This window comes from Artemia sp. Qi Xiang Cuo, chromosome 18, assembly GCF_049724085.1.
Source record: "Artemia sp. Qi Xiang Cuo chromosome 18, ASM4972408v1, whole genome shotgun sequence".
Taxonomy (NCBI): Eukaryota; Metazoa; Arthropoda; class Branchiopoda; order Anostraca; family Artemiidae; genus Artemia; species Artemia sp. Qi Xiang Cuo.
Genome location: NC_142811.1, coordinates 53,385,130 through 53,412,797, shown reverse-complemented (window position 1 = coordinate 53,412,797; position 27,668 = coordinate 53,385,130). Strand labels below are relative to the sequence as shown.

Here is a 27,668-nt window from a genome sequence, read left to right as displayed (position 1 = left end):
TAGCACTACTAACATTGTTTTTGTGTTATTGAACCCCATTTTAGCTGAATCCCGTGTAAATGTACCATTTAACTGAACCTTTGTTCAACTGAGCCCCGTTTAGCTCAACCTTGTGAAAATCATCTCTTGCTTAAATAAAACTCCAATCAACTCAACCACCGCGCAAATCAACCTCGTTGAACTAAACCCCATTTATGAATTGAACTTGAATTGAATTAAAATTTTATTCAACAAAAAACAATACCCAATTTAATCGTTTGACAAGTAGTCGTCCAAGAAGAAACAAAGCTCTGAGGACAAACGACTACATATATATATATATATATATATATATATATATATATATATATATATATATATATATATATATATATATATATATATATATATATTTTCTGTATAAATTCCCACTGAGGAGAAAGGAGGAAGAGCCTTTGGAAAATGTTTTGTTTTGCGAGAGTTTGTGGATCAAGGCCTACCTAGGATTTTTTTTTTCGGAGGGGTTTTACTCTTTTTTTGGGGGGGGGGGGGGTTACGCCAAAAAAAACTGAAAAAACGCATACAAAATTTGTTTATGTCCACTTTTGTTACGTTTTTACGAGTCAGATAAACATTTCGAGGGGGGGGGGACGTTCAAACCCCCTAACCCCCCGGTCTTGTTGTGGATATTTATACGTTCCATAATTCGACGTGGAAGATTCTGCTGACAGCAAAGATTCAAAATAGCACAACCAACGGGTGGAAGTGAGGATGGATATGTCTACTTATTATACTGAATACAATATCATATTTATAATAGTCATTATACAAGTAGAATAACACGTAGAAAATAGTAATTTTAAGGAAATAAAAGAGATGATACTTTTGGAGGGATTTTGCCACAGCTTCAATGACGAGCACTCTTGGATGGATTGCTTCTAAATTGCCACGTGGCATCTGCAAGATCACTTTGGTATCAAACGGAACACAGACGACCAGTCGAGAACCTCTTTCAATTCTTCTTAAGGACTCATCAATGGGAGAAAGTTTACCTTGTAAGGCGATATCTAAAACGTACAAAGAGTTGAAATATTATAAATCATGCATAATTACGAATACAATTACAAAAAAAACAAAAAAATTAAAAAAACGCATCAAAAATTTGTTTTATATTCATTATTGTTACGTTTTTACGAGTCGGGTAAACATTCCGGGGGGGGGGGGAGGTTTCAAACCCACTAAACCCCCCCCCTCCACCTGGATACGGCCTTGTAAATAGGTAGATGGTTTGACGCATTTATCATATATAGTTAGAAATACCACCCATTTTTACACTTCATAAATATTTGGAATAATCCGTATTTTTTTAAGTGATACTTCTTGACTTGGGGAATTTATAAATGATTCGGAAATTGATTTTCTTTACGTAAATAATTTCTTAGACCCCACTGCTTTTCCATTTACAAAGAATTTAAGAGAGGAAAAACTGGGTTTAATTTAAATAAAATAGTGAAAAAAATACTCTAAAGAATAAAAAATAAGAATATTTCAAAATTTTCTAAGAGTAACGTGTTGCATGATAGTTCCCGAACAGGTGCGTCGTTTGAGGGGGGCAAGGGGGGAAGTTTCCCCCTCCCAATAATGTATAGAAAAAATTATTATATATCCCATACCCCTTGACTATCCGGACATGGATTCCTCTTGCCCCCCCCCCCCCGAATAAAAACACTAAAGATTCGCCCCTGTTTCCAAGCGGGTGTTAACATTGCAAGCGTAAGTCGGGATGATGTCATAGCTGGTCATAGATGAGTCAACGGACTGCAGCTAAATAAGCAAGTAAAAAAAAAATACATTTAATTTATAATGTATAAGTTTCGTCAACCTGTTCCCTTATACAGTTCAAATGTTTTTAACCTGGAAAATTTAATCAGGGGCGGTGACCTGTTTTTTTTACTTTTCTTTCAATTAATAATAGTCTGCACTTTATTAGATCCCATTTTTCCATCTGATTATAACGAGGAGAATTATCTGTTGTGTACTATGGAAATTCGTTTTGCCTTGTCTGTGTTCGCAGTAATTCCAGTTCTGGAAGTGTTTAAAATGTGAGTTATATTTATTTATTTATTTTTTAGTTGTTTGTTTATTTTCTCTCTTGTGTGTTAGCTGTCCTTTTCTTTAGATTAATCAAAAAAATATTTTGTAAAAAATAGGTTTTTTTTTAAAAAAAGGTAAAGAACTCCATTAAACCAAAAATGAACAAAAATAAAATCAGTATCAGTATCAGTAAATAGAAATCAGTATCAATAAATAAATGAAACCCAAAACAAAGAGAAATTAAAACAAGTCAAACTCAAACGAGCAGAAACTAATTTGAATATGGTTTCTTCTAAACCCTATGCTTTCTAAAAGCCAAAGTATAATTTGTACTTTACTGAAAAAATTCTTTTAAATGCTTTCACTTTTATAACTTTAAGAAATCAAAAATAATTTAAGATTATAAGGAATAAATATTAACATACGTATATTAAACTGACAATACACATTTTTTTCAGTAAATTTATTTGAATTTTCTCCAGTAAATTACAAATTATATTCTGGCTTTTAGAAAGCATTAAATAAAAAGAAACAAGTTTTTTTAACTGAAAGTAAGGAGCGACATTAAAACTTAAAACGAACAGAAATTACTCCGTATATGAAAGGGGCTGTCTCCTCCTCAACGCCTCGCTCTTTACGCTAAAGTTTTTTATCGTTTTAAAAAATAAAGTTGTGAGACAGAGTCAAACTTTAGCATGAAGAGTGAGGAGTTGAGGAGGGGACAGCCCCTTTCATATACGGAATAATTTCTGTTTGTTTTAAGTTTTAATGTCGCTCCTTACTTTCAGTTAAATTTTTTTTTTATTTAATTTCTGAACGTTTTTGAATTAATACAGCTTTGGTTTTGGCTCACCGTACATGAAGAATTAAAACGAAATTTGAATATTAATTTTACTTTTTTTTGCCTAAATGCCTTTCTCAAAATTTTGTTCTGACGTAACTTACGAATTAACCTACGTAACGAACTTCTATATTCGTATATTTTATTACGTACATTAGCGGGTTCGCCCACTAGTCAATGCCTCGCTCTTTATGCTAAAGTTCAAAATTTGCTCCAATTCTTTAAGTAAAGTCAAAAGTTTGTCCCAATTCTTTAAAAACGATTCCTGAAACGCTAGGGTCGTTAAATTAGAACAATAAGTAACTTTTTTAAAAGTGCCAAAAAACTTTAGCGTAAAGAGCGAGGTAATTACTAGTTCAAATTGTATTCCAATTCTTTAAGATTGACTCCTTAATCACAAAGGCCGTTAATTAGAATTAATTAAAAAAAATTTCCACAAAATAAGTTTTTCACAGAAAAGTAAAGAACTCCTTTAAACCAAAAATGATCAAAAATAAAATCAAATAATCTACCAAGCGTGAAACTACCACAAATCAGCATCGATATATGAATGAAACCCAAAACCAACAGAAATTACAACAAATAACGGAGTCAAACTCAAAACGAGCAGAAATTAACATGAGTAGGGCTCAAAACCCCTATACCTTCCCAAGGCCAGTACATAATTTGCACTTTACTGAAAAAATATAAATGCTGTACTTTTATAACTTTAATAAATCAAAAAATATTAAAATTTTGATTAATAAATATCAGTATATGTATATTAAACTGACAATGCACATTCATTTGTATTTCTTTCAGTAAACTGAAAACTTTTTTTCAGTAACTTTCTACGACAACGCTTTCTAGAATAACCTTATATGCCCCAAGGGTAAAACTTACAACCCTTGTCCTGAGGGCTCTGAGGGGGTTATCATCCTCAAAGACCTAATTTCCAGAACTTGTAACTACGTTGAACAAAATGGATATCTCAAAATTTTGATTGCATGTGTTCGGGGAAATGGTCGGCGTGAGAGGGGGGTTAGTTGCCCTCTAATTACTTTCAACTATTTAAGAGGGCACTGGCCCTTTCAATTTCCAATCGAGTGAGCCCTTTTTGAAGTTTTTATGACAACACTTTCTATATAAAATCTTATATGCCCCCAAGGTATAACTTACAACCCTTGCCCTGAGGGGTTTGGGGGGTTTATCATCCTCAAAGACATAATTTCCAGAGTTTTCAACTATGTTGAAAAAAATTCCTATCTCAAAATTTTGATTCGATGTGTTTGGGGAAATGGTGGGCGTGACCACCCTTTCAATTTCCAATCAAATGAGCTTTTTTTGAAGTTTCTACGACTACGCTTTCTAGAATAACCTTATATACCCCCAGGGCATAACTTACAACCCTTGGCCTGAGGGCTCTGAGGGGGTTATCATGCTCAAAGACCTAATTTTCAGAAAATGGATATTTCAAAATTTTGATTGCATTTGTTTGGGGGAATGGTGGGCATGAGAGGGGGGTTAGTTGCCCTCTAATTACTTTCAACTATTAAAAAGGGCACTAGCCCTTTCAATTTCCAATCGAGTGAGCCCTTTTTGAAGTTTTTATGACAATGCTTTCTAAAAAAAACCTTATATGCACCCAGGGCACAACTTACAACCCTTGCCCTGAGGGCTGTGGGGGGTGTGTCCTCCTCAAAAACATACTTTACAGATTTTTAAACTACGTTGAACAAAATGTGTATCTTAAAATTTTGATTGGATGTTTTTGGGGAAATGGTTGGCGTGAGAGAGGAGCTATTTGCCCTCCAATCACTTTCGACTATTAAAAAGGCCACTAGCCATTTGAATTTCAAATCGAATGAGCCCTTTTAGAAGTTTCTACGACAGCACTTTCTATAAAAACCTTGTATGCCCCCAGGGCGTAAGTTACAGCCCTTGCCCTGAGGGCTGTGGGGGGACTGTCCTCCTCAAAAACATAATTCCCAGATCTTTTAACTACGTTGAACAAAATGGCTATCTCAAAATTTTGATTGGATGTGTTTGGGGAAATGATCGTGTGGAAGGGGTGTTGGTTGCCTTCCAATCACTTTCGGCTATTAAAAAAGGCACTAGCCACTCCAATGTCCAATCGAATGAGCCCTTTTCGAAGTTTCTACGTCAACTCATTCGATACGAAGTGCCCTGGTCTAAAGGAAAAACAAATAATACATTGTGCGTGCCAACATCGTTATTTACTTGAGCAGCACTATTGCGCTGCCTATGTATAATTTAAAAATATTTTTCCACAGAACAAGCTTTTCAAAGAAAAGTAAAGAGCTCCACTAAGCCAAGAATGAGCAAAAATTAAATCAAATAATCTTCCAAGCGTAAAACTACTACAAATCACCATCAATAAATAAAAGAAACTCAAAACAACCAAAAATTACAATAAATAACCAAGTCAAACTCAAAACGAGCAAACATTAACATGAGTAGGGCTGATAACCCCCATGCCTTCTCAAGACCAGAACATAATTTGCGCTTTACTGAAAATAAAATACGTTTTAAATGTTTTTAAAACTTTTTTACTTTCAGAAATAAAAAATTATCAAAAATTTAAAGAATAAATATCACTATTTGTCAATTAAACTAACAATCCACGGTAATTTGTTTTTTTTTGTTTTTGTTTTTTTTTCAGTAAAGTTCTAGCGCAAATTATGTTCTACGACAACAGTTTCTACGACTACAAATAGCCATCTCAAAATTTTTTAACAGATGCATTTCGCGAAAATACGAAGTGTGTGTTTATGCGTGTATGGGGGGGGGTATCCACCCTCCAATCACAATGAATCTTAATAAGGGCACTAAAACTTCTGATTACCAACCCAATGAGCCCATATGTCCCCAGGGCATAACTTAAAACCCATGCCCTAAGGGCTGTGGAGGGTTGTCATCCTCAAAGACATAATTTTCGGACCTTTTAACTACGCTCAACTAAATGGCTATCTCAAATTTTGATTGGATGTGTTGGGGAAAATGGTGGGCGTGGGAGGGGGATTGTTTGCACTCCAATCACTTTCAACTAATAAAAAGGTTACTCGCCCTTTCAAATCAAATGAGCCCTATTCGATGTTTCTACGAAAAAATTGGCCATCACAAAATTTCTATCCGATGCATTTCGGGAATATACGAGGTGTGGAGGGGAGGGTTATCCGCTCTCCGATCACTTTGAATCTTAAGAAAGGCACAATAACTTATGATTACCAATCCAATGAGCCCCCTCCGTAGTTCCTACAATCATCCTTTCTTTAAACACCTTATATGCCCTCAGGGCATAACTTACAAATCTTGCCCTGAGGGCTTTTTTTTGGGGGGGGGGGGTTGTCATCCTCAAAGACATAATGCCCGGACCTTTCAACTACGTTGAACAAAATGGCTATCTCAAAATATTGATTGGATGTGTTTGGGGAAATGGTGGGCGTGAGAGGGGGGATTAGTGGTCGTCCAATCACTTTCGACTATATCTCTTTCAATTTCCAATCGAATGAGTCCTTTTTGAAGTTTCTACGACAACTCCTTCGATATGAAGTGCTCTGGTCTATGACCAAAAAGATGAAAAAAAAAACAATACGTTGTGCTCACATCGCTCTTCACTTAGGCAGCGCTATTGCGCTGCATATGATGGTTTGATTAAAAAAAAATGTTTTTTTGATGTTTTTTTTCTCCTTAAAGTTTTTTCCCGCTGAAAAAGGCTCTCGGACGTGGAGCCGTAATATTCATATTTCTTATTATTTAAAGTTTTTTTTTGTGCTTTTATTCCACTGCTTTTGTTTAAATTGAACCCATTTTTTTCTCTCTTAAATTCTTTGTAGATTTGAAATTAGGGCTCTTCGATACCTTAGAGATACCTGCGATAGACCTTAGAGATACCTTAGAGATCTCGTCCATTACAAGCTTTTTTAGTTTGTGTGGCCAAACTATTTAGGATTGATGGGGCGGTCTTGCCATAACTAGTATAGCTTTAATAAGATATCTGAATAAACGACAGAAAACTAAAAGCCGACACCAGAAACCAGAAAACCGACACCAGATTTCCCAGAAAATTTAGAAGAACTATTTATCTTTGCGTGTTGTGCTCCGGAGATAGAGATATTCAGTTTTAATGAAACTTATATTATCAGAAAATATGAATTTAGTTTTTTTTTCACTAAACGGAGAAGAATTTTCTTTTTAAAGTTCAGGAAAAAGGCAGTCCCTAAAAATATTTTAGCATACCTGCTCAAAAAACAGTAAAAATCAGCTCAAAGAAATTATCACTAGAGCAATTTTGTATATTTGAGAGTTCCCTGTGGTTGCACCCACTTTGATTGATAAGCTTATCGACAAAATGGACGAGAGATCTCACTTTTCAGTATAATTTTACAGTCAAACCACAAGTTTTCAACAGCTCTCGATGATAGCTAGTCCCCTTTATTCAATTATTAATTAATTATCCCCTAATTAAATATCCCCTTAATTTATTAATCAGCTTAGATTTAAAGAAAATTAAAAGTCGACACCTTATTTCCCAAAAATCTTAGAGAAAACCATTTATCTTATCCAGTTTTGTGCCAGAGATAGAGATATAAAGATTTAACGAAATTTATATCATTAGAAAGCATAATTTTTTTTTGGATTGAACAGAGCAGAATGTTCTTTTTTAAGTTCAGGAAACGGCATTTCCTAAAAATATTCTAGTATACCTGCTTGGAAAACATTAAAAATCCGCTTAACAGAAGCATCATTGAACAATTTGACAGATTTGGAAGTTTCCTGGTATGATAACTACCTTGATTGAAATCTTTGCGGACACATTATGTAAATTATTTATTCTGTGACAGGGTTTGGTGCTGGGAAGATTTGTCAATGGGCCTTTTTTCTTTGAGACTGATGACAGTCGACACAGAGACTCACAAAATGATATTTTTGGTATGGAAGGTCCTTAAAAGAGAGAAACTTAAAAGAGAGAAAGAGAAAAAATGTCCTTAAAAGGTCCGTATGGAAGGTCCTTAAAAGAGAGAAAATTTACTGCATATAAGTCAAAAGAAACTAGATTAATTATTTCAACTATAAATGAAAGGACTCCTTGTGGCATTAGCAATTTCTGATTTTCACTACTGATGATAATGACAAATGGAAAACTGTTTAAAAAAGATATTTTTCTTAAAAACTACATATCTTTTCAGTAAAGCGCAAATGATGTTGGTCCTCTAAAGGACTTGAAGAAGAGGTGGACCGAGTCTTGTTCGTGTTGGCACTTATATGTAAGCCTTTAATGCCTTTTTTTTGCCGGTCTTGTTGAAATCACCCTGTTCAAAATATAAATCTTTTTCAGTAAAGCGCTAGTTTTACTTCAGCTTTAAGGAGGTTTCAGAAGGTGGCAGCCCTGCTTCTATTGAAGGTAATTTCTGTTCGTTTTAAGTTTGACTAAATCATTAAATTTAATTTATGTTCGTTTTGGCTTTCATTCATGCACTGTAATTTCGGTTCGTTTTAAATTTCATTTATTATATTATTAAGCTCGTTTTAGGTTTTAAATCGCTCTTTACTTTTCTTCGGAAAACTTTTTTCTTTCGAAAATAATTTTCAAAACCAATCTTAAAGAAATGCCTTAACAGAATTCAAAACAAAACTGAAAATTAATCATGCATCCCTTTTTCTACGGGAAAAATTGAGAATATTTTCATGTTTTTTTTTTAATTTTTCATATAATTTTTTTTAACATTTTCAGAAATATTTTTCACAGCCAATCGACTGTTTTTACAGGGTGAGAGGGTGGAGAAGTTTTTAGGATGGTAAAGCATAAACTTACCATTAAATATTGTAAATATACCATTATATATTAAACATTGGTATTCATTTATAATAAATTCAACATTTTGAAAAAAAAATCCCTCATCTTATTTGTATAGACGTCTTTTACTTCATTGCAGCTATCGCTACAACCAGGATCCCTTACCCTCGTATCTAAATAGATCTAATTACGACGGAATTATAAACTTACCAAGTGACGTTTTGTTTAATGGTAAGGCTCTTAAAGTGTGTTCAAACGTTGTCATTAGAAGAAATCCAGAAGTTAATTCAAATCCAGTCACTCCACTGAATATAACTTTACCGTCAAGGTATAGATGGCCCCCATCAGTTAGTATGAAAACATAATCATGTGAGCTTAAAGTAGAAACTGCCATCTGTAAAATACACAAAAACTAATTACAGAATTTAGATGGCTCTAAATTCTCCCCTTATGAAAGGAAACTAGTAACAATACGATAATTTTAAATAAAATTTTAAGTAAGATAATTTTAAGTAAAATAAATTTTAAGTAAAATGAAAGATTTATTCTACTGAGATGACATAGAGACATTAAATATGTGTCTAAAGGATAGAAAAAAAAAGGATGGGGCTTGTGAAAGCCATTTCATTTATCCTTACCACAAAGCATTTTGGCGTTCAATAACTCTTAAATATTCAGGTTTAAAAATAAATAGCTTAACTATTAATTTAAATAACAATTAAACATTAAAAATTTAGTTTCATAACTATTAAGCTAGCTGTATTTATTTGCGAGTTGGTTTTATAGTTATTCGATAAAGAGAAGGTTTCTCTTGTTTTTTTGGGGGCTGCAGTATATATATATATATATTAAATTTTTAAATGTTCTTTAGAGCCATCAATGGCAAATAACGTATCAAATCGACATTTTTGTTAACAAGATTCTTTTTTTACAGCCTGTTGCGAAATTATTTGAGCTTGTTGCATAGCCTTGCGATAGCTGGAATCGAGCCCTGAGCCAAATATTGCCAAGCAGAGCATCTATCCACAGTGCTACCACAGGGTTTAGCCAACAAGCCCAATTAATTAGCTAAGCTAATTAACAAATAAACCAATAACTAGCACAAGTTTATCAGCAGCTTTCTTTCTAGGATATAAGATAAATGAGTGAATTTACTTACTCAAACGATTATTACAGTAACAAGATAATACCTCTCCAAACAAGAGTACTGGACTCATTGGTTGAAACGAACATGAGAATTAACGCACAAAAAAAGATTACACTAGAAAATTGAAAAGGAAAGACTGGCATGAATCAAGAAATGCTGCGTTTAAGAAAGTTTAAGAAATGCTAAATAGGCCCAAACCTGCATTCGCAGCCATATAGCTTTGGGCGGAGCACGTGATTTTGAATGTGTTGTTACTGTTTACCATTGTTTGTTGACTAAATATAAATAAATATCCATCAATATGGGAAAATAAACAAAAAGACATTTTCTTACCCTCCATCATCAAAGCTCAATAGATAATACTTAATATCTTCTTTATTAAATTAAACTGATTAAGTCCAAATTGCTCAATTAAAATTTTATGACACATTTTGGTCATTTGGATATATAGCTCATCCCCTCAAAGATTTTTGATTACTATTAAACTTTGCAAAGCAAAAACTTTGCAAAGCAAAGCAAAAAGCAAAAGGTGGGCGAGGGGGATTTGGTGTGATTGACAACCTTTTATTTATGACGGACAACCTTTGTGGTTGACAACCTTTTATTTTTGACTGACAACCTTTGTGGTTGACAACCTTTTATATTTGACTGACAACCTTTGTGGTTGACAACCTTTTATTTTTGGTCAAAACTTGCCGAAACGGTCGTAGTAAAAATAAAGATGGTAAAGAAAACCCTGCTGCGACAAGCCTATGGCTTTCTCCTGTGTTGAATAAAATGAATAAATAAATAAAGGTAGTCGTTGAAGGAGTAGAGGTATTAGTGGTAAATAACTGTGGTGTTAAATAACTTTGAATGCTAGCATAACTTCACATTATCTCTTCGACAACCTAAGCAGTTGCATCTCTCACAAATTTTGGGAAAATAATACCAGAAATCCGGGTTTCGAAATAGAAGTTCTACATTTTCTGAATTTTTCTAAATTTTGTATTTTGATTATACTTTAGACGTTCAATGGCGCGAAAGGAAAGCAAGATGACATGTACTTTTCTATACCTGAAAATAAGTCGTTCACTTAGAGATAAAGTTTACACAATGAACCGTGTCACGGATGTTCATTGGCCGGAGTAAATAGTACACAGTATTATTATGGGGAAAAAATGCGGTTACAGAGTTTGACGATTACTTCGCGCACATAGAACTTATTTCTAAATTTCTCTAATTACACGTTTACCTTGCAAACAATAGCTTACAATAATTATAATGGTTCAGAAAAAAAAATGTGGATATTAAAATTTGACCATCACTTCACGCACATAGAACTTATTTCAGAAGTTCTCTAATGACACGTTGGCCTTGCAAACAATAACTTACAATAATTATAACGCATCTACAGTTGTGATTAGGGAGCACAAACATGTATAGCCTGTGAGATTTATTTGCATGGGTTGATCCGCAGCCGTGAAACATGGGTACAGTTGCTGCAATCCTCCATTTAGCCCCGCAACCGGCAGTCAAGTCAATACTATTGCATTATGACACCAGAGGCTTTGATTAGTGAGGTCACTCCCAGTCGAGTTTGTTGAGTGATTTTCAGAATAATTCAAGACCATGAATTATTACGTGGGAGGATCTTTTCATGGGGGAAGAGAATTTTCAGGAAGGGGGCGCTGGATTTCCCAGCATTATATAAAAACAATCAGAAATTCAATAAAGAGTACAAGTTTTTCAACTGAAAGTAAGGAGCTACATTAAAACTTAAAAGAACAAAAATTATTAAGTATATAAGGGGTTACGCCACATCGTCAATACCTCACTATTTACGCTAGTATTTTTAGTAATTTCAAAAGAAGTATCTATTCATTGCGCTGCCTAAGTAAAGAAGGATGTTGGCAGGATGTATTATTTATTTTTTTGTTTTTTTTTCCGTACCAGGGCACTTCGTATCGATGGAGTTGTCGTGGAAACTTCGAAAAAGGCTCATTCGATTGGAAATTGGAGTGGCTAGTGCCCTTTGTAATAGTCGACAGTGATTGGAGGGCAACTGCCCCCTCCCATCATTCCCCCAAACACATCCAGTCAAAATTTTGAGATAGCCATTTTGTTCAGCATAATTGATTTCCAGATAAAAAATATGTTTTGAGGAGGACACTCCCCCGCGCAAGGGTTTTAAGTTATGCCCTGGGGGCATATAAGAACGATGTTGGCACAGTGTATTATTTTTTTTTTCTTTAGAGCAGGGCACTTCGTATCGAAGAAGTTGTTGTAGAAACTTCAAAAAGGCTCATTCAATTGGAAATTGGAGTGGCGTGTGCCCTTTTTAATAGTCGAAAGTGATTGGAAGGCAACTAACACCCCTTCCACGCCAACCATTTCCCGAGACACATCTAATCAAAATTTTGAGATAGCCATTATTTTCAGCGTAGTTGATTTCCAGATAGAAATTATATTTTTGAGGAGGAAACTCCCCCCCCCCAGCCTTCAGGGCAAGGGTTGTAAGTTATGCCCTGGGGACATATAAGATTTTATAGAAGGCGTTGTCGTAGAAACTTCAAAAAAAGACTCATTCGATTGTAAATTCAAAGGGCTATTGCCCTTTTTAATGGTCTAAAGTGATTGGAGGGCAACTAACCACCCTCTCACAACCACCTTTTCCCCAAACACATCCAATCAAAATTTTGAGATAGCCATTTTATTTAACGTAGTTTTAAATTCTGGAAATTGGGTCTTTGAGGATGACGACCCTCCCCTCCCCACAAACCTCGGGGCAAGGGTTGTAAGTTATGCCTTTAGGGCATATAAGGTTTTTATAGAATGCGTTGTCGTAGAAACTTCAAAAAGGGCTCATTCGATTGGAAATTGAAATGGCTAGTGCCCTTTTTAATAGTCGAAAGTGATTGGAAGGCAACTAACACCCGTTACACGCCCACCATTTCCCCAAACACATCCAATAAAAATTTTGAGATAGCCATTTCATTCAACGCAGTTGAAAGTTCTGAAAATTATATCTTTGAGCAGCACACTCCCCCCATATTCTTCAGGGCAAGGGTTATAAGTTGTGCCCTGGGGGCATATAATTTTTTTTTTTATAGAAAGCATTGTCGTAGAAACTTCAAAAGGGCTCATTCAATTGGATATTGAAAGGGCTAGTGCCTTTTTCAATAGTTGAAAGTGATTGGAGAGCGACTAACAGCCCTCTGAGTCGTAGAAACTCAAAAAGGGCTCATTCGATTGGAAATCGAAAAGCATAGTGCCCTTTTTCATAGTCGAAAGTGATTGGAAGGCTGGACATTTTTATAGTAAAGATCGATGTGGGCATAATGTATTATATGTTTCTTGTTGTCGTTTAGACCAGGGCACTTCGTTATCGAAGGAGTTGTCGTAGGAACTCCTACGACAAAGGTCTCATTCGACTGAAAATAGAAAGGGCTGATGCCCTTTTTAATAGTCGAAGGTGATTGGAGGGCAACTAGTCCTCCAACCACCCCCACCCTCCCCTTTGCCCAATATGTTTAAAAACTAAATGTTGCCTTAAGATTAAATAAAAATTCACATTGATAATACTAATTACCAATAAGGCATCTCAGCAGTATCCCAATAACGACAGAAGGTATTATGTTCATACTCTTTGGGCCACTTCTGCTCTTAAAATTTAACCAAATCAAAATAGTGTAAGTGTATCCAAGCTATCAAAGAAAGTAAACAGATTTATTTTTGCGAATGGTATCAAGTTTTTCATTTCAGGTCAGCTAGAGGAGGTATGAAACGAAATTAAACACTACTCCTTGTCTCCAGATTTTTAAAAGAGTGTATGTTGTTAAAAATTGCTGAAAATTTTTCTCCAGTATACAAATAGCAGGCCAAACTAAAAAGTCTTAAAAAAAACAAAAAGATTTAAAGTATTATTTTCTTTTTCCCTGAAAAGACTGTTTCAATATAAAACGAGCAGAAATTAATTAAAAAACTTCTTCCACAAAATAAGTTTTTCAAAGAAAAGTAAAGAACTCCATTAAACAAAAAATGAACAAAAATAAAATCAAATAATCCACCAAGCGTGAAACTACCACAAATCAATATCGATAAACAAATGAAACCCAAAACGAACAGAAATTACAATAAATAACCAATTAAAACTCAAAACGAACAGCAATTAACATAAGTTCGGCTAAAAACCCCTATGCGTTCCCAAGGCCAAAACATAATTTGTACTTTACTGAAAAAAATACAAATGAATGTGCATTGTCAGTCTAATATACATATAGGCCTACTGATATTTAGAAATCAAAATGTTAATATTATTTGATTTATTAAAGTTATAAAAGTAAAAACATTTATATGTATAGTAATATTACAATACTATAAAATAACAACGCTATGTCTATTAATCATTTTTTTTATCATCTCTAACTAAAAAATATAATAATTTGCTTATGTAATCATTTTATTTTATTCAATCAAATATTTTATTCACAATAAATATTGTGTTATTTAGTTATCAGTTGTTATACAAAACTAGGAATTCCTACGTTGGAGCATCCACCCTACTCGGCTGACCTTTCTATATCCGATTACGATTTCTACTACTACGAAAAACTCACTGGAAGACTAAGCCAGCAGAGGCCAACACAGCTGAGCACACTCATCCTCCAGGCCAATCTATTCAAAGCTTCTCTCTTTACACCCTCCCAAGATGTTCGAATTCCCTTCAAACCCTTCCTTATGACCTCTTTCCATTCCATTTGGGGATAACTGCTTTTCGTTTGACCTGATATGAATGGCGGAAAAGGACGATCTTTGGCAATGTGTCATCTTTCAACCGCAAAACATGTCGCCATCCCAACCTTTCTCTCATTATGGTCTCTCATGAAGAAAGCGGGATAAAACCACATCTTCCGTACAACTTACTGTTTAAAACACAGACTGTCAAGCTAGTACTCAAAGCAATCCGTATAAAATTCCTCTGGAAAACATCTTACTAACTCTCCTCCGTCTTCCGAAAAGTCCACGCTTTAAAACCTTTCTTGACGGATGTCATCCCTGTAGCTTCCAATACTCTAATCTCGGTTTGCAGCCTTCCAATAATAGGAAACTCGTATGTAGGATTGCTCCATACAATAAGAAGCATTACTTCCAACAATGGGAAATTCCTATGGAGTGGTGTATGGACGGAGGAGGCGTGTATATTGAAGGTGAAAAGACTTCCAATTTAAAAAAAAGTTAATGTAAAGAAATTTAAATTTAGCCCCGGAATTTTCTGGCCTCGCATCGTATTTTATGATAAACCCTTTGTTATATTTAGGACAGTGTCAAACATAACCATGATTAGAAATCTTACCTTTGTTGAAATTCTGCTAGCAACAACTAAACCAGATAATAAATCCAATTTTTCTAACTTCATGTCAATCACAGATAATTTTAAAAGCTGTTTATCTTCGGTCAGCAGAATAACTTCTTCAGGCGATGCAACTGAATACGTTTCTATTAAAGACGGAAGCTGAATGGATGAGACATTCTCAGACGCAGTGAAAGAAAGGGCATTTTCATCAAACCTGAATAAAAGAAAATACCTGTCATTGACGTAGCCAGAAGTTCAATAGTGGGACATTTGCCCCAACGCACTTGCAAGGTCAAAAATGCACAAAACATGGCAAAATTCAAAAATACTATGACAAATCCTGCCGGTCTGCCGGCTACGCGGCTACTAATGAGATAATATTCCTTAGTTAATTTATATAATAAAACTACAGCCAAAAAATGAAAAAAAGTCTTTAGATCAGTTCAAGAAAAGGTCCATGCGATGGCCAACCCCCTTTCTTTGGCCTTTTTGGAGTAGGTACATTTCTGCAAGTTTCACTTTTGTAACACAAAGGGAATGAGTCGGATGCTTCAAAAAAAAAAAACTTCCAAGAACAAAATTAAGGCCTTAAATTAGTTTAATTAATTTTTGTATATATTATCGCATGCACTAGGGTTTCCTTAACCGAAAAAGACTGTTTCTATAGCAGGACACTTCATCTTAATGAGACAACCCCTCCCCCCATCTGATTAAGAATCCTGGCTATAATCATGTTTTTAGAATTTATTTCCTTAAGCAGACATGCAGAAGATGCTTCCTGGCTAATACGCCATACAGAGAACCGAATAGCCTCTTTTAAAGTGACACAAATGAACTTGGCAAATACAGTTCATTAATTCAAAGGGCACAAATAAAGATACAAAAAGATGGGTAAACACAACACAAGAATAAAATAGACCATACCAGGCTGTTTGTAAAGTTTAAATTAACCCTTAACAATTAACTCACATAGTGATTCATCGGGAGAAAGTGGCCAAAAGAAAGTCATAAAAAAAAAGAAAAAAGACAACATTGGACTTTACAGTCCCTACCGGCGGTGCTGATCTCCGTTTCCTGGCCCTTCAGCCAAAAAGTGCAATAGGCGGTTGGGGGCCAACCATCCTGTGCTTTCGAACACCCTTCCTGTTTACCTTCCCCAGATTTCTCCAGGTACCCATTCAGACTTTGGTCGCCTCTGGCTGAGCTTACAGAGTCACCCCACTGACACTCGTCCCTAACCAAATAATAGGGTGCACTTGGATACGAACCCTCGCCCTCTTGGACAAAGAATGCTAAATCCAGAGCACCAATCTACTCGGCTAGGATAGCTCACATGAAAGTCATAACCAAAGGGAAAAACAAGTAAAAAAAGAAGAAAATTACGGGAGGAACGAGCAAATGAAATCCTAAAGGTGAATGAAAAAATAGAAGAACTTTATTGAACATTTTCATCTAATATATATATATATTATCCCCGGCACGGCTACGCGGCAAGCTTTTATATATTAATTCTCATTGTCTCTAGTCTTCTAACCAAGGCTGTCGTATATCGTTTGCCACTTCTCGCATTTTCATGTAGCCTTTGGCATAGTTGTTAGATTCTCGCTATTTTTCTTCCATGATATCCATTAAGTTACGAGAGATCCCATAATTTAAAGGATGTGCAAGGCGTTCTTCAACAGCTTTATCGGGTCTAAAAAGCGCATTTGGCTATATGAAGGTGGTCCAGACCATCTTCAGGGGATTGTGGACGTGCCGCTAAACTGATTTTGTGATAAATTTTGTCCAGCTACTTTGCAGCTAAAAACATTACGATTATTGATGGTTCGATCAATAATTTGAGGACGGTCGAAGGAAAGCTCAATTTCCTTTTTTCTTTGGTCTTCCTTTTGACCTGGTTGGTTTTCCTGCGGTTTAAGTTAGTTTTCCTTAGGCGCAGTTAAATCAGCAACGGGATTGGCGGGCATCACCAGATTAATGTCTGATTGCTTCAGATTAACAATTTCACTGATAGTTTCGTTTTTTTCTTGGTCTTCCTTTTGACGTGGTTTGTTTTCCTGTGGTTTAAATTGGTTTTCCTTAGGCACAGTTAAATCAGCAACAGCATTGGCCGGCATCGCCAGATTAATGTCTGATTGCTTCAGATTAACAATTTTACTGATAGTTTCGTTTTTTTCTTGGTTTTTTTCTTGGTTGAATGAAGCTAAATCAAAACATAAGTTAAAGTTGCGGATTTTTTTGTGGAACTCTTTAGGAGCAAGTGACGTCATATAAAAGGCCAAACCAATTCGTCCTATAAAAGGCTCCAAAACTGCGGAGGCGGCAATGCAAAATTTCCCCAGTGTGATGATCTATCAAGATCGTTTTTGACATCGGAAAACGAACAATTTCTATTGCAAAAAATCTTATTGAGCGAAAAATATTCACCGAGCGAAGATCTATCCAGTGATACACAACTTATTATTGTAATTTTCTGCCGCAATGCATAGCATTGTGGCAGGATAGCAAGTAATTGCGGCAAAGCAAGTAATTACGGCAAGCATAGCAAGTAATTACGGCAGCATAGCATAGCAAGTAAAAACTCGGGACTCACTTCACAGCTATCAAACGGGAATGTCTTTCTCTAAAAGCTCGGAACTAATCGATTTGTCAACAATTAAATTCCATTTTGAAACTTCTCCTAATTATGTTCAAGACTTTCAACCTTCAAGGATCTCTAATTTCAGTCAGCAGACGATTTATGGAAAGAATTATGAAGTCTGGGAGGGAAAAATAAATTTTCCAATAGTCGTGGCCTATCTAGATTGTTTTTTCGAAACGGGAAATCTATGTTTTCAGAAAAAACATATTGCTGTTTACAAGAAAAAAATTACAGTTAAAAAATGTATATAAAATTATTGACCGTTTAATAATATAAGATAATATTTTTTTTATAATACATGTATGCATTATCATTATGTAATTATAACGTATTATAATATATCAGTTCGGTGAATACTGCGAGTTACTGAGAACAGAGGACAAAATACAGCTGATAAGATTAACAAAAAGAAGATTCAGTTGCAAAATAATTGCAGTTGCAAAGATTCAGTTGCAAACCAATAAACGATGACAGTAAACCTGTATCTAAAAGACATACAATGCTAGTTAACAAACAACCAAGAACAGTGTTAAAAACTTGCTTCAGATATAATTCTGTCTGTATGGCAAGGCCATATCTAGGATTTTTATTGGGGGAGGGATATTTTTTGTAGTGGAGGGAAGAGGGGGTAACCAAAAAAATTTAAAACAAATGAAAAATTTGCTTATATGCATTTTGTTTCGTTTTTACGAGTCGAACAAACATTTTGAGGGGAGAGGTGAAACCCCCTAACACTCCCCGCGGACAAGGCTTTGCTGTATGCATTCTTTTATGTCAGTCTTAGCTGAACTTGCATAAGTCAATGACTTTGAGACTCGTCTATTGTTGATTTTATTTTCATTTTTCTTCTTAGTAATTTCTGAGACCACACTGGATAAGCACGACAAGATAAGAAAAAAAAACACGGAAAGAAGAGAAAACGAGGATATTTACAGCCGGTGAAAATGCAAATGCAGTGCAAATATTTCGGCCCAGACCTCCGCTCGACTGTCCTCAGTGCAAAAATAGAAAAATAGGCCGTAAAAAACAACCACTAAAATAAATAAAAACAAACAATAAAAAATGCAACTAAAATAAAAGCAAGAAATTAAAGCATTATTTTCCTTCAATTACACTTTCAACGTTACTTAGAAAGGTTCTTGTTTTTATTTTAATGGTGTTTTTTACTTTTTTTCTTTTTTATTTTTGCACTGAGGACGGTCGAGAGGTTGTCTTGGCTGAAATATTTGCATTGCATTTCCATTTTCACCGGCTGTAAATATCCTCATTTTTCTTCTTTTCGTGTTTTTTTTTTTCTCAGGTAGTTTTCTTCGTTTTATTTCGGAAGCTGAATATGGCCGAAATATTCATTTTATTTGACTCTGCAATTAGCTGTCTTTAAAATTGCCTTATTTTTTTTTAATTTTGTCAGTAGCAAAAAGCAATTTATGCTAGATTCTACATATTTAAATCAGTAGAAAATTTTAATTTTTCATATATTGAAATCAAATTTAGGAAAAACATGTAAATTATTTAAGGTAAACTTTATTCGTGTTTCACACTTTGTCAATTTTTGAAAAGTATACAAAAAAAATATTTTTTACGCGTAAGGGCTATCTTTGTTAAGATTTTTGTACTTGTAAAACCTTTGGATTTATTGATCGACTGACACTTTTCTACTTTACTGCTTTTGATTTTCTACTTTACTGCTTTTGATTTTCTACTTTACTGCTTTTGATTTTCTACTTTACTGCTTTTGATTTTTCTAAAATGATATTGAAAATTCCTTCTTGTAAAGAGCTAATTTCCAAATATAGGGAGTGGGGGATTTCCTTGTTCAAATGAAAATACAAAAAAAAAGTATTTTTCAACATCCAGGAAAGGTAGGAGTAAGTACAACCCAAAATAGATGATCCCCAGCTTCCCTCAAAGAAATAAAACTATCCTACCCCAGGGATTCCCTCCTAAAGGAACTACAGAAATAGCTACTAAGAAACTGTTGTACTAACCTCTCAGGGATTATGAAATACCTCGAGACAAACTGACCAGAAACATTGGAGATAAAAAGAAGAAGATTTGGCTGTATATAAATGCCTCCAGTAACTATGCCATCTAAATTGATTTTGGAGCTCAATACCAAGGAATGAAGACTGCATTTTCGTTTAAATCCAATGCCGCCAACACCATCAATCTGTATGCGTTCACCTTTTTCTTCTTCTGAAAAAAATGATGCTTAATATTACAGATGGGTAATACTTCTTAAGGGGGAAAGCGGGCCTGATGCTTAATCATTTTTCTGAATTTACTAGATATTTAGAAGATTGTATGGCTATTTTTGCAATTTTATTTTTTTTACTACGAAGGAATCATGGCCGTCTATAGATTTATGAGGGTGCATCATAAACCCTTCTGTTCCTCTTCCCCTGTTGAGGTGTCATTGCCAAAGTGCAGAGCACTTTCGTTTAAATGCAATGCCACGGAGTAAAGGCCCGCCTCGAGGAGTAAAATTGCTATTCTCTCTACTCCAACCACCTTACGGCAGGAGTTTTACATAAGCCAAGGTAAAGTGTAACAAAACATTATCATCTCGGCTGTACAGCTTCAGTAATGCAGATACCTATTTATAGGGCCATAATTAGACAGGTTGAGATGGATTAAACACGTTCCGCGGATGAAAAATGAATGATAGCCAAAGATTGTCCTTTTCGTTCAATCATCTAGGGCCAAAAAAAAGCAGGTCGTCCCCCAATGGAGTAGAATGAGGTCGTAAGGAAGGATTAAGGGAAATTGAAACTTCCTGGTGAAGTATCAAGAGGGAGGCTTTGAATAGATTGGGATAGAAGAGAAGCGTAAGAAGGTGCGTCGTCCTCAGGTTGCTTGGTGCTGCAGTGACTTGTTGGTAGTAGTACTACTAGTAACTACCCTCTACCTCGCGGATTAGTGAGTAAAACTGTTTATATCCATTTGAAAGCCATTCTTCATCTCCCCCATCCTAATAAAAGAATATCAAGTTCGTTTCTTATTATTTTCCCAAAAATCTTTTCATATTGTTGCATAAAATTTACCTAGTTTCAAAGTCCCGGCGAAACTTATAATTTTTCAGTTTCTATGAAAATTCTAATTTTATTTAAAATTTGTGACAGTTTGAAAGACAGCTTTACAGATACCTTCTAAAGAAGTTCCTTGTTCTTCAAAACATAGGTAATCCAAATCATTGAACCATTAAGATATGACTATTTATGGAGAGAAAAGGTGTTGAAAAAGGTCTAATAATATCAAATTTTTCTCTCTCAGGGGCCCTGAGAAAGGTGGGGCGGGAGCTAATTAAAATAGATCGTAACTTTCGTTTAATAGCCAACGGCTTTGTAATGCCTAATTTGTTAACTATAATAAAAACACAAAAAATTTAATCAATCAAGACGAAAATTAAAGAAAAACACAAATTTATTTGAAATTTTGAAAAAAACACCAGTTTCATGTGAGATTTAATTTTGTACAATTGACTGCGTCTATTGATTAGTCTTGGTCTAGAGCGTGTGGTGTAAAAAACTCTTTTTTGAATGAAACGCTGTTTTACATTGTGAGTAATTTCCCAGAGGACATATATTTGAAGATTTTTTATAATCGGCTTATCTATGGTTTGGTTATTTTGACCGGTTTTACTTCCCCTGGGAACAATTATTTTAGCTCAGTGTTGCCGATTGGAGGTTGCCAATGGAAGATTTTATTAGGCATATCTTATAAGCAAATTTTAGCCTTTTCTGAAGGTGCGTCGACAGTACCGCGTTTTTTTTTGGGATGTCGACGGAAATGGAGGACAAATTGTTCTTGAATACTGTGTTGAACTTCTTAAGCCATAGTATAGAAAGAGGAGAAAAATTGGAGGGAATAGTTGATACAGGTGTCGGCTTTTTCACACCAGAAGAAATTCTGAAAGCAAAAGAATCGCTCCATCAACTAATGCAGTGTACAACACGCTCTAAAACTCACGCAAAAGACGAAGAGGACTTTACAGACATTTGCAGATGGATTCACCAAGCTCACGCCAAAAAGACCAAATTGTCGATCTTTGCTATTGGTTCTCCCTGCTCAGTCCCGGCTACTAAAGAAGCTACTGCAGCAACCGTTGCTATTAAGGTGAATGAATTGTCTCGAGTTATTAAGAACCATTTTCCTATTAATGCCAACAAACCCATCGAATGGCCAAGCGCTTCAAACCAGCCTGATAAGCCCTCCTATGCAATCGTACTGAAAAATCTGCCAGAGTCGCTTGATACCCCGAAGAGAAGAGATTGCTAGGAAGAGATTCGGTATGTGCGGATACTAGTGACATATCTGAATTACGGAAAGTCGAATTGGACTGGAAACTAGTGGTTCATTCGAAAGACATAGCTAAAACAATTGTTGAGTCAATCAAGGCCAACCAGCCGCAGATCTCTGCTGCCATAAAGAGCCCTAACAATATTGGTGTAGGGAAACGAGTCCCCTCTGACGTATCAGCGGATGAGCTAACTGCACTGATCCCCTGAGCTATGAAATTTGAACAGCTTGGCAGTCCCCGTACCTTCAAGGTATTTTTCAGCTGTCGATCGGATTTGGATAAATTTCTTAAGGAATCTGTGAAGATCTATTACGAAAAACTGTCCACTGAAGAATTCCGCTTCTTACCCCGTCCCTGCTACTCGTGCCACAACCAAGGTCCCCGAACTGCCGAGTCCACCAATAGTCCTCTCTGCTCCACATGCAGTGCGTCTGACCACGTCTCCAAAAAGAACGATGCAAAAAAGTGTACACGTGCTATGTTTTGCGTTTCGTGCAAGAAAGCGGGCGATTCGATAACGATAATTTGATAATGCAATAGAGATACTGCAAATAAATATGTGCATCCAATATAAATATCTACAATTATACATGCATATATATATATATATATATATATATATATATATATATATATATATATATATATATATATATATATATATATATATATATATATATATATATATATATATATATATATATATATATATATATATATATATATATATATATATATATATATATATATATATATATATATATATATTATATATATATATTTTTTTTTATATATATATATATATATATATATATATATATATATATATATATATATATATATATATATTGTATTTATATATATATATATATATATATATATATATATATATATATATATATATATATATATATATATATATATATATATATATATATATATATATATTATAAAAATATAAGTAAAAAAAATAATCAATCCCAACGCTGAGCTGCCGTACCTTTCTGAGTTGCTACCGGAGTTAAAGTAATAAACTCCTCCCCCCCCCCCAAAAAAAAAAAAACACACACACAAAAAAACAATCAAAATGTTCCGGTACACTTCTCCACATACCTCAAACAACCTCTGAGAAAAAAATGAGTCAAGTAATAAATTAAAACTCATAATAAGAATTAATTTATTCCACAGCTTTATTTCTAAATTCTTCATACCTTTTTATTTTATTAATTAGGTTATCATTACTATTCCATAATTTTATTCTTCTATAAATAAAGGACAAGACCGTGCAGTGATGGCAATTGTTGCCGACAATTCGTTCCTGCCGCGAGTAACATAACCGTGGCAATCAGACCTAACCTTATACATGAGAGGGTAGCTACCCTCTCCAGTTCCTCGTGCTGCTAGGTCGATAGAATGAACCTGAAACAAAACAATAGATAATTCAAATAATTTGACATACCATCAACAATATCGAAAACCATGACATCGCCATCTTGCTGCAGTGTTAAAAAGGAGTTCGGATTTGAGTAGGCAGGAGCCATAAGCACTGGCGTGTTTGGTAGCTCGATACTATAGGCACACATGGGAGGTGGGACAACCATTTTTCGAAAAGGTGTTACTAAAGCTTTTGCTGAAATAAAGATACGCATAATCTATTATATAGGCTACTCTCAATTATTGTTATTTTTTCAAATTTTATTTCCACAAAAATCTAGATTCTAAAAAAAAAACTGTGGTGGTAAGGGAAGGGGGAGAGGGTATGGCACCAACTGATGCCAAGTAAGACGTAGAATGGGTCATAGTTAAGAAGCATTAATAAAAAGCTAAAAACAGAAACAGACGAATTATCAAGAAACTAAAAAAAATAAAAGGGAAAGTTACGATTTCAAACAAATCAGGGGTGTTTCACGCACGCTTTAAAAGTTTCAGGAGACTAATAACTTTCAGACAGGTACGCCTCTTGCCTGATATTTGCACTAGGGTACTCAGCTGCTCTTGAGCGAGCATAAGCACATCCGTACACCATATATTCCTTAAACTAAAATTAATAATTATGTTAATTATGTTTTGAATTTTTTTTTAATTTATTTAGTTGTTTGTGTTTGTTATTAAATGGTTTTTATTACTTTTTTACGGTTATTCTTGACAATCTTGTGTCATCTTGAACGTAATAATTGCATCTAGAAATATATATTATCGTATGTCACAAAAACGGTGACATTTTAAATTTGATAATTGAGGTTGAATCTGTTCAGAAAGTGGTACAATTCTTGGTTGAGTTTTTGTCGAGGATAAACTTGGGTTATCTTAAGCGTAGTAATTGCATCTTGAACAATACATTATCGTACCTCACAAAAACGGTGACATTTTAAGCTTGACAATCGAGGTTGTATTTGCTCAGTAAGTGTTATAATTGTTGGTAGAGTTTTGTCGAGGATAAACTTGGGTTATCTTAAGCGTAATAATTGTATCTTGAACAATACATTATCGTACCTCACAAAAACTGCGATATTTTAAGTTTGACAATTGAGGTTGTATTTGCTCAGTAAGTGTTACAATTGTTGGTAGGGTTTTTGTCGAGGATAAACTTGGGTTATCTTAAGCGTAATAATTGTATCTTGAAGAATACATTATCGTACCTCACAAAAACGGTGATATTTTAAGTTTGATAATTGAGGTTGTATTTGCTCAGTAAGTGTTATAAGTGTTGGTAGAGTTTTTGTCGAGGATAAACTTGAGTTACCTTAAGCGTAATAATTGTATCTTGAACAATATATTATCGTACCTCACAAAAACGGTGATATTTTAAGTTTGGCAATTGCGGTTTTATTTGCTCAGTAAGTGTTGTAATTGTTGGTAGAGTTTTTGTCGAGGATGAACTTGGGTTATCTTAAGCGTAATAATTGTATCTTGAACAATACATTATCGTACCTCACAAAAACGGTGATATTTTAAGTTTGACAATTGAGGTTGTATTTGCTCAGTAAGTGTTATAATTGTTGGTAGAGTTTTTGTTAAAGACAACCTTGTGTCATCTTGAACGTCCAGTTTATTTCTGGCTTTTGACTTGATGTGCCAAAGGGTTGAAAGTTTACTTTCGGAGAGGTAGATAGCAGCAAATACTCGAAAAGAAAACATGGATACTTTTGGATATGAAATGTTAATGGCAATGTAAGGTGTTGTGACTGGGAAGCCTTTTTTGGAACCATTTTGTATTTACACTTTTTGAGAACTTCTTTGAGACAAAACAAAGGGTTAACCATTTAAGCGGAAAAAACAGGTTTAACAAAAAGAAAACTAAGGGTTAACCAGAAAAATCAGGGTTACCAAAAAGAAAAAAAAGGTTTGTCCATGGAAATTCAAGATGTTGTGAAATTTAAGAGGTTGTGACTGGGTAACCCTTTTTGGAACCATTTTGTATTTACACTTTCTGAGAACATCTTTGAGATAAAAAAGGGTTAACCAGAGAAAACAGGGTTAACAAAAAGAACACAAAGGATTAACCAGAGAAAACAGGGTTAACCAAAAGAAAACGAAAGGTTAACCACGGAAATTTAGTGTTGTGAAATTAAAATGTTGTGACTGAGTAACTCTTTTTGGAACCATTTTGTATTTACACTTTCTGAGAAAATCTTTGAGACAAAACAAAGGGTTAACCAGAGAAAACAAGGTTAACAGAAAGAAAAAAAGGGTTAACCATGGAAATTTAAGATGTTTTGAAGTTTAAGATGTTTTGACTGGGTAAACCTTATTTGAACCTTTTTGTATTTACACTTTCTGAGAACATCTTTGAAATAAAATAAAGGGTTAACCAGAGAAAACAGGGTTAAAAAAAGAAAACAAAGGGTTAACCAAAGAAAACAGGGTTAACAAAAAGAAAACAAAGGGTTAACCAGAGAAAACAGGGTTAACCAAAAGAAAACAAAAGGTTAACCACGGAAATTTAGTGTTGTGAAATTAAGATGTTGTGACTGAGTAATTCTTTTTGGAACCATTTTGTATTTACACTTTCTGAGAACATCTTTGAGACAAAACAAAGGGTTAACCAGAGAAAACAAGGTTAACAGAAAGAAAAAAAGGGTTAACCATGGAAATTTAAGATGTTGTGAAGTTTAAGATGTTTTGACTGGGTAAACCTTATTTGAACCTTTTTGTATTTACACTTTCTGAGAACATCTTTGAAATAAAATAAAGGGTTAACCAGAGAAAACAGGGTTAAAAAAAGAAAACAAAGGGTTAACCAAAGAAAACAGGGTTAACAAAAAGAAAACAAAGGGTTAACCAGAGAAAACAGGGTTAACCAAAAGAAAACGAAAGGTTAACCACGGAAATTTAGTGTTGTGAAATTAAGATGTTGTGACTGAGTAACTCTTTTTGGAACCATTTTGTATTTACACTTTCTGAGAACATCTTTGAGACAAAACAAAGGGTTAACCAGAGAAAACAAGGTTAACAGAAAGAAGAAAAGGGTTAACAATGGAAATTTAAGATGTTGTGAAGTTTAAGATGTTTTGACTGGGTAACCCTTATTTGAAACTTTTTGTATTTACACTTTCTGAGAACATCTTTGAAATAAAATAAAGGATTAACCAGAGAAAACAGGGTTAACAAAAAGAAAACAAAGGGTTAACCAGAGAAAACAGGGTTAACCAAAAGAAAACGAAAGGTTAACCACGGAAATTTAGTGTTGTGAAATTAAGATGTTGTGACTGAGTAACTCTTTTTGGAACCATTTTGTATTTACACTTTCTGAGAACATCTTTGAGACAAAACAAAGGGTTAACCAGAGAAAACAAGGTTAACAGAAAGAAGAAAAGGGTTAACAATGGAAATTTAAGATGTTGTGAAGTTTAAGATGTTTTGACTGGGTAACCCTTATTTGAACCTTTTTGTATTTACACTTTCTGAGAACATCTTTGAAATAAAATAAAGGGTTAACCAGAGAAAACAGGGTTAACAAAAAGAAAACAAAGGGTTAACCATGGAAATTTAAGATGTTGTGAAATTTAAGATGTTGTGACTAGGCAACCTTTTTGGAACCATTTTGTATTTACACTTTCTGAGAACATCTTTGAAATAAAATAAAGGGTTAACCAGAGAAAACAGGGTTAACAAAAAGAAAACAAAGGGTTAAATTTAAGATATTGTGACTAGGCAACCTTTTTGGAACCATTTTGTATTTACACTTACTGAGAACATCTTTGAGATAAAATAAAGGGTTAACCAGAGAAAACAGGGTTAACAAAATGAAAACAAAGGGTCAGCCATTGAAATTTAAGATGTTGTTACTGGGTAACCCTTTTTGGAACCATTTTGTATTTACACTTTCAAAGAACATCTTTGAGACAAAACAAAGGTTTAACCAGAGAAAACAGGGTTAACAAAAAGAAAACAAAGGGTCAGCCATTGAAATTTAAGATGTTGTTACTGGGTAACCCTTTTTGGAACCATTTTGTATTTACACTTTCAAAGAACACCTTTGAGACAACACAAAGGGTTAACCAGAGAAATAAGGGTTAATAAAAAGAAAACAA

General features: G+C 34.5%; 1 protein-coding gene across 2 annotated transcripts in view; it reads right to left on the bottom strand.

Annotated features, from left to right (window-relative positions):
* The window catches only part of Elp1 (elongator complex protein 1), a 316,851-nt gene that overhangs the window by 90,685 nt on the left and 198,498 nt on the right, over window positions 1–27,668 (bottom strand). The window contains exons 9-13 of one of the 2 annotated variants that reach the window (XM_089103865.1): window positions 23,594–23,764; window positions 19,823–20,030; window positions 15,194–15,407; window positions 8,922–9,105; window positions 863–1,046 (exon numbers count right to left, since the gene is read on the bottom strand). In XM_089103865.1, coding sequence (XP_088959991.1) covers window positions 863–1,046; window positions 8,922–9,105; window positions 15,194–15,407; window positions 19,823–20,030; window positions 23,594–23,764 — 961 coding nt within the window. The remainder of the gene's footprint in view (window positions 1–862; window positions 1,047–8,921; window positions 9,106–15,193; window positions 15,408–19,822; window positions 20,031–23,593; window positions 23,765–27,668) is intronic. The other variant, XM_089103866.1, reaches the window with a different exon arrangement.